The following is a 12257-nucleotide window of genomic DNA, read 5'->3' as shown; positions in this document are numbered from 1 at the left end:
TTAATTTTTAAAGTAACATTTTAACAGTTATTTCTTTGGTTTTAGATGTACATCTGGTAAATTAAGCATTAGGCATGGTAGTAATTTTCATATTAATGATTTTGAATACTTCACTAGCATTCCATGTGTCAACAGCTTATTTTTTTTTGACATCCAAATTTTGAAAACTTTCTGAAGAAAATAATATATAAAAAAAATCCTGATGATGGGTTTGGTTTTGGCTGATGCAAACTTGTCTAAAAATATTTGCAAAAATTGCTTAGGACTTCCATTGCATCTTCGTCCTGTGTTTGATTAGTATCAGGAAAATTGCTCTCTGAATCTTACAGATCTGTTCACTCAGAAAAATGGCATCCACTTTATGAAAGACAAAAATGATTGTCCTCAATTTATTTTCTGTAGTAGAATGCATTCCTGAAGAACAGGAAAAAAATCAAAATACAAAACACAGTTCTGAATGGGTTTCTCTTTGGGTTTTGTTATCTTTGGCAAAGTGTTTCTTCTTTGTTCCTAGGGGTGTTCTTAACTGATTAATTGATTAACTGAGTGACTGACTCCCATGGAAAGGCATTACATGAAAATCAAGACTTTTTTTCATAAGCAATATAATAAGGCTTTTCTGTTTTCAAGACTTTTAGTAGAGATTGAAAATGACCCGTTTTTTTTGGTTGTTTGTTTTTTGTTTTCTGATTTGGTTTGGTTAAGGTTTCTTTTTTTGTGTGTGTATGCCAACATTATCTTAAGTCTTCAGCATACCATCAGCTGCTGCTTAGATGAACTGAAAATTATATGGACCATTCAGCAGGTAAATATTCTTCAAACAAATCTTTAGCAGGTGTCTGGATTATTTCCATTAAATTACTACACATGGATTTTTTTCTTCCAGAGCAATATGCATTCTTCCATGTTGCTATCACCTAAGACATCCAAATATGAGGCATAACATTGCATTATAGCACTTCCTACTATAGCAGCATAATTTCTATACCCACAGATTCTTCCCTTTTAAGACTTTCTTCAACAAGAAAACACTGCAAATGAAGAATCAATTCTTTTTGAAGGTAATGATGAAGAATTCAGGAAAAGAATTCTTTTTCATCTACTACAATTCAACAGATAATTTTGACTTTTGGACAGAATTCAGTAGAAGTTTTTTATACCACAGCATTTACTCTAGATAAAGAACTCAGTCATGAGATTTCTGTCATCAGCAATCTGGGTATGGATTCAGTGTGTCTTGTATTTTTCCTGCAGCAGTTGTTCAGTGTGGCTATTAGATATTCAGGAGTGTGCAATCCTTTCTGGTTTAGTGGATACTTAACACTAGGTTTTATTCTAAATATTTTAAAATCACTACTGCTGTTTTTTTCGTGGTTTTCACTCAAATACTGTAAATTCTGCATAGTTTTTTATGCAAACCTCTTCTAGCAAGAACTGATTGTTGTAAATCAACATTGTGTCTTTGAATATCAGTCAGTTATTTTCCACTGACACTGGGACAAGATGTGCTGTCTTTTGACTGATTAATAATATACCACCCAGATATATATCCAATATAAGATACCCAGACTCTCAAAACAAATATCTAAAAAAAAAAAAAATTTCATTATAAGAACAAAAAAGTTACAATTTTTTAAATTCAAATGGCATATTTAATGTCATAAAATAATATGTATAGTTTCATTATAGTAACCAAATAGTATTGTCTTTGTTATATAGACCTATATATAGTTCTACAAGAATTTCAGAACTGAAGCCTTTTCTACACTGTTAAATTATCAAAGAGCTGAATATATCTGATATCTGTTATGAATAAGATTAGCAGAGAACCTGAAAATTCTGAATGAACTTAGAGGAAGCAGGAGGAACGGATTCAATCCAACAACAAGAGTTATCTGAAGAAAGTAATTTTCAAGTGAGCTGCCATTTTCATCTGCTACCTTGTAGAAATGTTGAGAAGCATGAGTTAGAGTGTGGGAGTTTACAATGGCTACAGAGCACACTTGAGACACAGAAAAGTCTGTCTCAATTTATGATTTTGAGTCTGCTACACCCAAATGGCTCCCATCAGAGGCATTTGAATTCAAGCAGGGACTAGCTCCCCAATGTACAGTGGAGAACAGCCCTGTTTAACTTGTTCTTCTACAGAAAGAGGCAACACAGTAATATGAACAAAGAAAATTACAGTAGCTGCAAACCTGTAAAGCTACTGTGATAGATTAAATTCAGTGAAAATTAAGTCCCAGGCAATAATGCAACAATAGCTTCTATTCATTCAAGAACTGCTTATCAGAAAACACCAGTTAGCCATAAATGATTAAGAAGGGTGCATTTATAACAGAAATGGCATCCCTATCCAGTGTGTCACTTCATCTTGAATATATTAATATATCTTACTGAGAGACTTTTATTTAATCTCATGGCCTCTGCCGGTCTGTTAGAGCTACTATTGTCTGTTTGAGAGGATAAATAACTGGGTTAAGGATAATGAAAGGAGTCTTCTAGGGAGATTGAACACTGAATAACTATGTTCATAGCAGATTTGCTTGGACTAATGGCAACCTATCTTAATTTGAAACTATTTAGAAGTACAACTTCTTTAGTTTTTGTTTTTTTTAACATGTAAAGGAAAGAGGTATTCTGAGAGAAAACTTATTGGACAGCTCAGAGAACTGAGAATTGCAGGAAAATTGGACTGAAATAATTTGTGAAGCACTGGGACAGGACCTTTAAGGGTGCTGCAGGCTTAGAGCCTGCCTGTGGTTTCAGAAGGGGCTTGATATACTTGGCTTTGGGGAAGCCCTGACAATTTTACTACTAACTTCACTGTGGAAGAGACATTCCTTTATCTTTTTATATAACAAGGGTTTAGTATCCAGATGCCTTGGAGAACACAGGTACCGTTAATTACTAGGAGATTAATTTGATCCTTGTAGTTAACCTTCTTACAAAATGAGATTTTATATCAGCTGAGAGACTGGAAGAGAGGTCTCTCTTTTTAATATTGTGCCCTATATAGTTCATCAGCTTTACCAATTAGAAGTCTGACAGTTCTTAATGTCTCCTGGTATATTGCACTGGCCGCTCCACAGCCACAGCCAGTGACAGATAGGCTTTAATTTTTATAATGCTTAGGAAATAGGTGTTTAGAGTCTGCTGCTGCTTCTCTAGTTCCAGAAACACTGCTGCAGTGCAACAGATAAACATTGCAGAGCAACAGGCTTTGCACTCCCAGAGCTCAGTGTTTTGCAGTGTGTAATCATAACATTCTTATGCTTATCTGATGATAAAGTACCATCAGCTCTTCAAAACATTAGCAATGTCACTCAGACATGAGATGATGTCACACATGTCTTGTCCCAAAACCCACGCGTGATTTTTCAACATGCTGTATGCTCTTCATATACCAAAACCTAAACAAGTCTTTATTTTCTGTGGGGAAAAAAAAAAAGTGCAACTTCCTTGTTTTTTTCTTTTCCCTATTCCTTACCTATATGGGCTGCTTGTACCAACTTCCATTAATTTGGACTACCCGAATTTGTACTGCTATCTGTAAGCCCTTGAGCAGACCTGGTGCTACAATGCCCAGCACCAAAAAAAGTGGCTGAAAATTTTCTTTTCAATTTAATTCAGCACAAATGTACCGTGAAAGACCAATGTGTGGTAAGACAGCTTGACCACAAAGTTTTCCTGTGTATGGCTAAATTTGAATGTCTTTTAACTGGCATTTTAGTAGACATATAATTTTCTTCTGTTGATCTTCTGTCAAGTTGCTATAGTGTTGTGAATCAAATTCTCAGGTATGGCAAGTGTTGCATGGTCTATAATGGTGTACAGTGCACTGACTGATCAAGCCCTTTGGCTTTTTATGTTTTTCACCATCTATCTTGCCAATTAAACATGTCTAAGGAGCCTGAAACAATGCTTAGTACGGAATTTCATGCCTTCTCAGAATGTAAATTCTAAATCTCAGTAAACAATAGGTATATTTCTTGGAAATGTTCTGTGCATAAGTTCAAAGAAATTTAAGTGGCAGTATTTGATTTTGTTTATTTCATTTCTAAGAAAACAAGAGATTCAAGTGCCAGACCAACCTTTCAAAATGTTACTAGAGGTAGATGAAGGAATGCCATCTTATGTCACCTGGCCTTCTCTTGCTTTGCCTTCCTTTAAATTTCCTTTCATTTTTTTCCCAGTAAGACTGCGCCATGGAGGCTGTCACAGCCAGAGCCTTTTAAAACCTGCCACATCCTATTGTCTGTGCCAGCAAGTCACTCAGCCTTTAAAAGTTCCTCCCCTTTTCTGACTTCCAAGAAGCATTTAGAGGGTTCTCCCAGTCTAATGTGTATAATAGCCATCACCTATCTGACCCCGATTTAAGTGGAGATGAAGTGAACTGGTAGTCCCCAGGCTCTGTCATTGAATTGGTTCCTAAAGGTAAAATCACTTCTAATGTGAAGAATTCTGTGGAACAGAAGAAGCTGTAAAGAATCTTAAGGTCACCTACTGTCCTTTAAATCCATGCTATTGTCTAGAACTGCAGCCTGTGACTCCTTAGTCTGCTGAAGCATTTCTCTTTAAACTTGTTGGTTTTTTTTTTTCTTTAAAAGCTGAGTGTGATGTAGGTACAGCATGGCATATACCAGTTTATCTTTGCTCTAGCCATCCCATATTTTCTAGTGCCTTTAATTTTGTTGTACTGACGGACTGATTAATAAATATTAACTACTGTAGCACACATAAATCTTTGAAAGTCTGTTACTAGGCTAACAAGCTTTCTGTGACCTTAACAAAATTCAACAAAATACCAGAAAAAGATTTTTCACTCAGTATTTAAAAACATGAGGTGATAAAAAGAAAATTCACAACAGGGTGCTGAGAAATGTAAATTACCAATGACTACATTTTTCCAATGTTTTTATAGTCTCAAATTCACAGGAAATCTGACATTATAGATCTGACTTGTTTAATAATCTGCTTTTATTAAGAATAAAATACAGATGTTTCTTACTCTTATTAATTATTCTTTGTTCCATTTCTGAAGAGCTATATACTTCACTGGCTGTAGGAGGATGGTGTGCTTCCCTGGAAGTTCAATTCTGTTTCTGCCTTTCCTATTTGTTCTGTCATACTTGAGGAAAATAGTAACAACTTTTTTGTTCACAGCTTTCTTGTTAAGTGTTTTTGATCTTCACAGGCCTATTTGAGACTGCTTGTTGAAAAATCTAACTGATATTTTATTATTCATATTCCAAGAAATAACTAGGATTTTCAAACAGTGAAAACACAAACTGAAGTTACATGAGGATGGACAGCTCAGTTTTCTCTGCAGAGAAAGTTAAACTGAGGATGACCAGTCTATAAATGAACTTTGGTTCTCATTTTGCAAAGCAGAATGTCACCTAAGAATTATCCTACTGTAACTGTTATTTATAATTTATAATTTACATTTGGAAAAATCATGTAGAAGCGTAAGACAGGAATTTAGCACCCATTATGCCTTTTCATGTAATCCTATTTAATAAAATGAGTATCCAGGTGTTTGCAATGAAGAAATGGGGCAGAGGACAATGGGTTAATACAACAAAGAGAGGAAGAGAGAGAAAAGGTAACAATGAAATTTTTTCAATTAGCGAAATGAGAAGCAGATGGGGCCCAGCAGCGGGTAAATATGGTCAAGGGGCAAAAATACATTTTAATAAGCTTTGAAGAAGATTTAGTATATATTTCTGCAAATCTTCTTAGTACTGTTTATTGTAAAACACAAAATTATTTAAAGTATTCTAGGATTTAGTTAATCAGAATTCTTCCACGGGAATGAAATTATCATAGTTGTTTCATTAATATGTGTAGCATGAAAATCAATATATTTTGCTTATTTTTGCTTTGCTCAATCTTGTTTTACTCTTTCAGTGTGGTGCAGTCTCTGTTACAGAGTGTCTGTACTGTCTTTTTACTAAAAGACTGACTTACCAAGTTGGTGGAATTTCCTAAGACCAAGGGACTTCCATTATGTCATTTTATCACTTTATCACCAGCTGTTTTGTGGCTGTAAATTGCAGGTGAATCTGTCTGGAAAGTGTTCTTCTTCACTCCAAACTTCAGTCCTGAGGATTCCAATGGTTGCTATGATTCTCACGTTTGTTTCTGCCATGGAGGATTTGTTACACGACATGATCCTCCACTGCTCTTCGATCTGTCCAGAGACCCTGAAGAGAAAGTCCCACTGACTCCAGAAACTGAGAGCCGTTTCTACGAAATCCTCAGGATTGTGCACCAAGCAGTAGACAACCACACCAGATCCCTGCATGCTGTTCCTAACCAGCTGTCATGGGACAACCTTCTATGGAAACCATGGCTCCAGCTCTGCTGCTCATCTCTCTTTCAGTCTTGTTATTGTGACTATGAGTCAGGAGGGAGTCCACTGCAGCTGCATTTGGGATAAACAAGCTGCAATTCCCTTTCAGAAACTGGACCTGCAGAGTGAGGGTGTCTGACTTGAATCTGTGGTTTTGTTGTGTTGGAGACGGATCAGTCTTTAAATACATATTGCAGTAGAAGAGAATTTCAATCAAGAAAACCTGACAAGAGTGGGAAGGCAAGACACACCTCCTCTGTCTTTATCACACAGCATGAAGGACATGTTGCCATCCTCATCTATACATGGGTAGACTTGAAGGCATTTTCTATGGGTGATAGTTTTCTAAAGCTTCAGCTTGAGCTTTTTTCTTACACAGCAAAGAATTTACCTATTGGTTCTGTCAATCACAACTACTGAATCATAACTGCTAAATGCAAACTTTCCTGTCCTTTTTACTAAGTGTTATCCATTAGTAGGACATAGCACTGAGTAATTGAAAACAGAGAGATAATAGTGGAGAGTGACAGTTATTTGTTAACTGATGGATAGGTTAAGAGGAGACTTGCAGCAGATCTCTATCAACAGCCTTGACACTTATGAAAAAACTGACAGATTGCCAGCAGTCTAACTTTGAATGTGCCATAAAAATGCACAGAGCTATGGTAGTGGAAGACCTTGTGTCCGTATTAAAATGGTGCTCCCCAGCATCTCTGCTTGTCATGTCCTATTGCATGACAGCAACTTTTGTTTCAAAAGGATACCAAGTGCACCAGCTGTGTGCTTGAGTGTCTACCATATATATATATATATATATGCACAAGCTGAATTTGTAACCCATAAATCCTTCAGTCCCTGATAAGGGACATAAGGGATCATAAGGCACACCCTTATGATCATATTCCAGTTGTCTTCCTTTAAATATCTTTGCCATCTTTTAAGCTCTTTGAATAGGATCTATCATTTTCTGAAAATAAGCTTGGGCTTGAGTACTTAAAGCCAAATATAACTGTATCTGAGTTCTTAGCAAGGTCTAGGGAAATCTACTGTCCTCAAGGGCTAATTTTTGTATCCATTTTTATCTCTTTCTTATTCAGGCACATTTTCTTTCCACTCTACAGGCAGAGAAACTATTTTCTTTGGCATATTGCAGACGAAAAGATGATATCAGCAAAATACTAAAATGATTTGATGCCTGATAATAGAAGGTGACTTGCTCCTTATCAGAAAGCAGTGGCTAATTCCCACATTACAATGCATTAAGACCTGTTTGGGGAAAAAGGGATATGTGATGATAGTAATGCAGTAGCTTCAGTCAGCCAGCATTAAGGTTGTGACCCTGTTCTTGTGAGCTATTGAAGCCTTTCCTTTAAAAATATATTGTGATAAATGGTGTATTCCTCTGTCTGCAAAACCTAGGCTTTATTTGATTTTTCTGTTGCAGTTTCATTCAGAATTTCATTCTCCATAATACCCAGGAGCCTGTCCTAGGAAATGTACTTTTTCTTTGAAGTCCTATTTTTTAAGTTTCACCTTGTGTTCATGATCTTAATTATGACCTCAGCAAACTCTCTATAGGAGGCAAAGCCCCATGACCAATATTTATTACTCAATGTACTACATAACCTTAGGAAGAAAAATGCCTCACATTTGAATACAAACATTATTCCATGAGAGTGGCTGCGTTTCAATGTCATAGCAGGATCCATACATACCAAATTTTTGGTCCTCACCATGTGGCCCTAGAACCCCTTGGGGCATGGCACTGGTGCCCGCATGTCCCTCCCTGCAGCCAAAGGGCAGCCCCAGCTGTGGCCAGAGTGCCAGAGCACCGCAGTGGAGAGGGATGCTCTTTCCAACTCTCACAGCTCTGCCACAGCTTACACAAAAGCTTTTCAAACAAGTACTCCTGAAGAAAAAGGGAAAAATATGTGGTATGTCCAGTGTACAGTGCTAACTCAGAAAATGGGTTTGGTGTCATTAGATCTACATTGTTTCCATAGTTTCTGGACCATGACCTTTACGGAGATCTCAATTAATATTCTCAAGGACACCCACACTGACTTTTTTTTAATCAGGAAGATGCTGTGTTGCTATTATTTCTTTTTCTTTCTTTCTGCAGGTGCAAGAATTCTTTGTTCTTCTAGGCACAACTGTTATTCTGTGCTGCTTGATCAAAGTATCAAAAATGTTGACTTTTCTACTGCTCTGATTTCTTCTTGAGTAAATATGATGTTTCTTTCATACCCCCCTTGGCTTTTGATGCTATCTTTCTAATCTTTCTTAAAACATCCACACCCCCGAAATACTTTTCCACCTATTTCTTTGCCACTAAATCATTTTGTTTGCTTGTCATGTTGAGTGTAATGGCTATTTTGCCCTAATCAATCAGCAAATGAAAAGTAGTCTTTGTAATAGAATTTGACTTGTAGCACTCATTAATTCTGCTAACCTCCTGCTTATTTAAGGTCCAACGAGAATTGACTTTGCATTATGAAATATAAGTAATTAAACATACCTGAGATGCCCCAAATAATATAATATATATATATTTTGTGGAACAAACTTCATATTTTCCAAAATATAATTTAGTACAACATTTAATACTTTGACATAAGCTGTAAAATCTGAAATGCATTCTTACAGTTGTTCCTTCAAGAAAGATTCTGTAAAGAACAGGGCAGTATTTTTCATACTTTATGTTAATACCATTTAATTTAATACCTAAAATAAACATTCCCTGTATTGCAAATGTATTATACCTTTCAGTACTATACCTTCTGTTCTGGAGATGGCATGTCAGATCAAGGTAATTTAAGTAGTTGTGTTTGTCTGCAAAATAAAATGTGAAGGACTATAAAATTTGTGTAACGCCACTGCCTGATCTAACAAGGAAAAGTTTTGTTTTCAACAACAGGTTATTGATGGGATATAAGTGATTCACAGCTTAGTAACAAGAAAGGCTCAAGGAGAATGTGCTGCTCTGATACTTGGAAACTGACTTTCAATCTATCATTTAATGAGCACTGCTTTTGTAACATGGTGCCTGTTTGTAGGATATGTCAGTTTAAACTGGGAGTTCAATTTCAGAGGGTAGTGTATTCCTCTACAGTATTATTTAACAGTACCATATCCTAAGTTTTGACAGAATCCCTGTATAGTCCAGACCAAGTCATTTAGCTAATTTCTCAGTTCCTCTGCTGCACTCAGAAAAGGATTTCTCTAACTGCTCAGAGTACTGAAAGAACAGTAAATGCAGAAAGTGGTAAACTGGTAAAGGAGCTTTCTAGTACCTTCTCTATAGAAGATACAATTTAAAAGCTGGAAAACTAGGATGTAGAAGATCGCCCTATATGAGGAGGTATGTGATACCCTTAACTTGAAGTTTGCAGGTCGGTTCTGTGTGTAGTGTAGTGCAAGTGGGATTGTAGAGGAGAGAGAATAGATGGCTAAGAATGATACACACTTGGGATTCAGAGAAACTTATAAGTCACATTTTTATAATTATTTTTATTCTGTTTTTCAGCAGCCAGGAAATTACTTGGAATAATAAATAATGTTTTTTCCCTGAGGGACTGGATGTCACAGCTATTAAAAATATACATGTCCTGACTTGCCTCCAATTTTGGTCAGAAAAATCAAATTTAAAAAAAAAAAGCAACGAGAACCCAAAAAAAGCCAGGGGTTTTGAGAGAGGTGCCAGCTCATTTAAATCCAACTGAAAGCTTGCAGAGAACTAAGAGATTCTGGTATGTATACTTCACAGATAGTGAAAATCATCACTTGCCAGCAATCATTTATTTCACATTGTAGTAATGTGAGATCTGGGTGTTCAGATATGTGGACAATGTAAAAAAAAATTCACTTAAGATTTCACTTGATATAGGAAAAAATGGAAAAAGAAGGAAAAAGAGTGCAAGCATAGCTTCAAAAAACATATGTTCTACTAAAATATGTTTATTAAAAATTGTTTTAATTTATGTTTTTGACATCCATTACTGCAACAGTTTTTACTTACATTAGAACACAATAGTTCTGTGCTTAAGACAGATCTTTCCATCTTTGTCATTTCCCTTTCCTCTGGCATTTCCTGTGCAGCATCCAAAATACGCAGTAAGGAGCAAGAGGCATCCACCCTGCCCATATACACTACAAGTTGTGTGGCCAGACACCTGGGCAGGAGGAAAGGCTTAAGCAAAACTCTGCAGTGGCAGCCACCAGGAAGCAAATAGCATCTGTGGGTTATCTCCAATCTGAAGACAGAGATCTGGAAACTGACCCTGGGATTAGCTCAGTTGGTTAAGTTGGTTAGAGAGTAGTACTAATAACACCAGGGTTTGGGATTCAATCCCCTAGGGGTCATTCACTTAAGAGTTTGACTTGATAATCCTTCTGGGTCCCTTCTAACTAAGAATATTCTGTGATTCCATGAAATTGCTGTTTCCTCTAGGTCTGTCAGGGACTGCAGGGGACCAGGAGGAATGAGGTTGCCTCTATGGCCAGCTGGACTGTCATGTGCTCTACAACAGGGTCCCTCTGTGTCAAGATGTCAGGTGGAAATTAATTTGGAACCCACACGATGCAGGACCCCTTGCCTCTGACTAATTGTACCAAGCAGAGTGCTCCTGAATCATCATATATGAGGTGACAGATCTTAGTCTGACACACTAAGGCAGCAACAGTCTCACACTTTTTTCATTGTGTGACCAGAAGACCTGAGCCAGGCTCTAGGGACTCCCAGTTTACAGGCTGCTAAAACTGAAAATAATTCAGGGAGTCCTGAAAACACTCTGGAAGATCATATGGCTTTTCCATGCTCTTCTTGGTAGCTTTTATTTACATCAAAGCTAATAAGAATCTGCGTGAAACTCCACGTGTAGAGCAAACAAAGGATATTTCAATTTTTTCTTAATAATTTCCTCTTATTGTTTAATAACTTTAACCCCACAATACCTTTAACCTGTGAGTTTGGTACTGAGAACAAAGAGATTTTGATGGCACAAGGCACAGCAACTGAAGGTTTCTTATACATATGGAAGATACCGAATTCCAGACTCTCACTGGAGTTTGTGCTATACTGGTTAGTGAGATGAAGACTGGCTTGATTATCTGTGCATTTTTAATTGCACTGTCAAGGTTATGAAACATTTCTGAGCTTGGGAGATGTGAAGTATAGGCTTTGTGATGCTTATGCAGCATCTCCTCTATGCCTAAAAAATATTCCTTTAATATAAATTGCGGTAGGTTCCTTATGTAGATTAATGTTAGTCTTACCTGTTAGAAAATGGTGTTGCAGGTACTTCCCTTGGAAAATAAAGCTATATTTTGAAAATAACAAATTCGGCATGTGGGGTCAACTCAGTTATAAAAACCCTCCAACACTTTTTATTCTACCATTATCCGATAATAAAGCCTTTTTATGCAGATAATATTTTATTGTACCTGATTTATGCGAAAAATACTGTGAAATAGTTTAAATTATAAGGCAGAGCTCTTCCCTGTGACACTCATTTTAAGAAAATTTGATATGAAGTTGCTTTGGGTAGCAATATTTATTACAAAATATTAGATAGAGAGTATCTCAAAACCCTTATGGACTCAAGTTGGGCTGCAAGAGAATAACTTTGGTTTAATATGGTCTTCCTTGCTCACAAATGAAAAACAAAGTAATGAAGAAAAAAATCCTCAAACTTTAAGAATAGTTTACCTGTGCTGTTAGTGATAAAATGAATACTTGAAGTTCGTACTGTATGTGAGAATCTTTTTCATTTTTTTCCTTATTGTTCTTTTATGTTATAACTTCTCCTGCCAAGCAGACTAAATACTCAGATTTAGGAAAATGTACTGGTTGGTTTTTAAGTGTCAACCTTGCATTGTCATGTGCAATGCATTGGGAAGT

The 12257-nt window shown here is 36.5% G+C and overlaps 1 protein-coding gene across 5 annotated transcripts in view; it reads left to right on the top strand.

The window, feature by feature from the left end:
* Window positions 1-9220, top strand: part of STS (steroid sulfatase) — a 104344-nt gene extending 95124 nt beyond the window's left edge. For all 5 annotated transcript variants that reach the window (XM_086880150.1, XM_086880151.1, XM_023918340.2 and 2 more), the window contains one exon: window positions 6063-9220. In XM_086880150.1, coding sequence (XP_086736276.1) covers window positions 6063-6445 — 383 coding nt within the window. In that variant the 3' untranslated portion in view covers window positions 6446-9220. The remainder of the gene's footprint in view (window positions 1-6062) is intronic.
* Window positions 9221-12257: the final 3037 nt, after the last annotated feature.

Source organism: Cyanistes caeruleus, chromosome 3 (assembly GCF_971803275.1).
Source record: "Cyanistes caeruleus chromosome 3, bCyaCae1.hap1.1, whole genome shotgun sequence".
In the NCBI taxonomy this organism is placed as follows: Eukaryota; Metazoa; Chordata; class Aves; order Passeriformes; family Paridae; genus Cyanistes; species Cyanistes caeruleus.
This window is presented reverse-complemented; position numbering and strand designations above follow the sequence as displayed.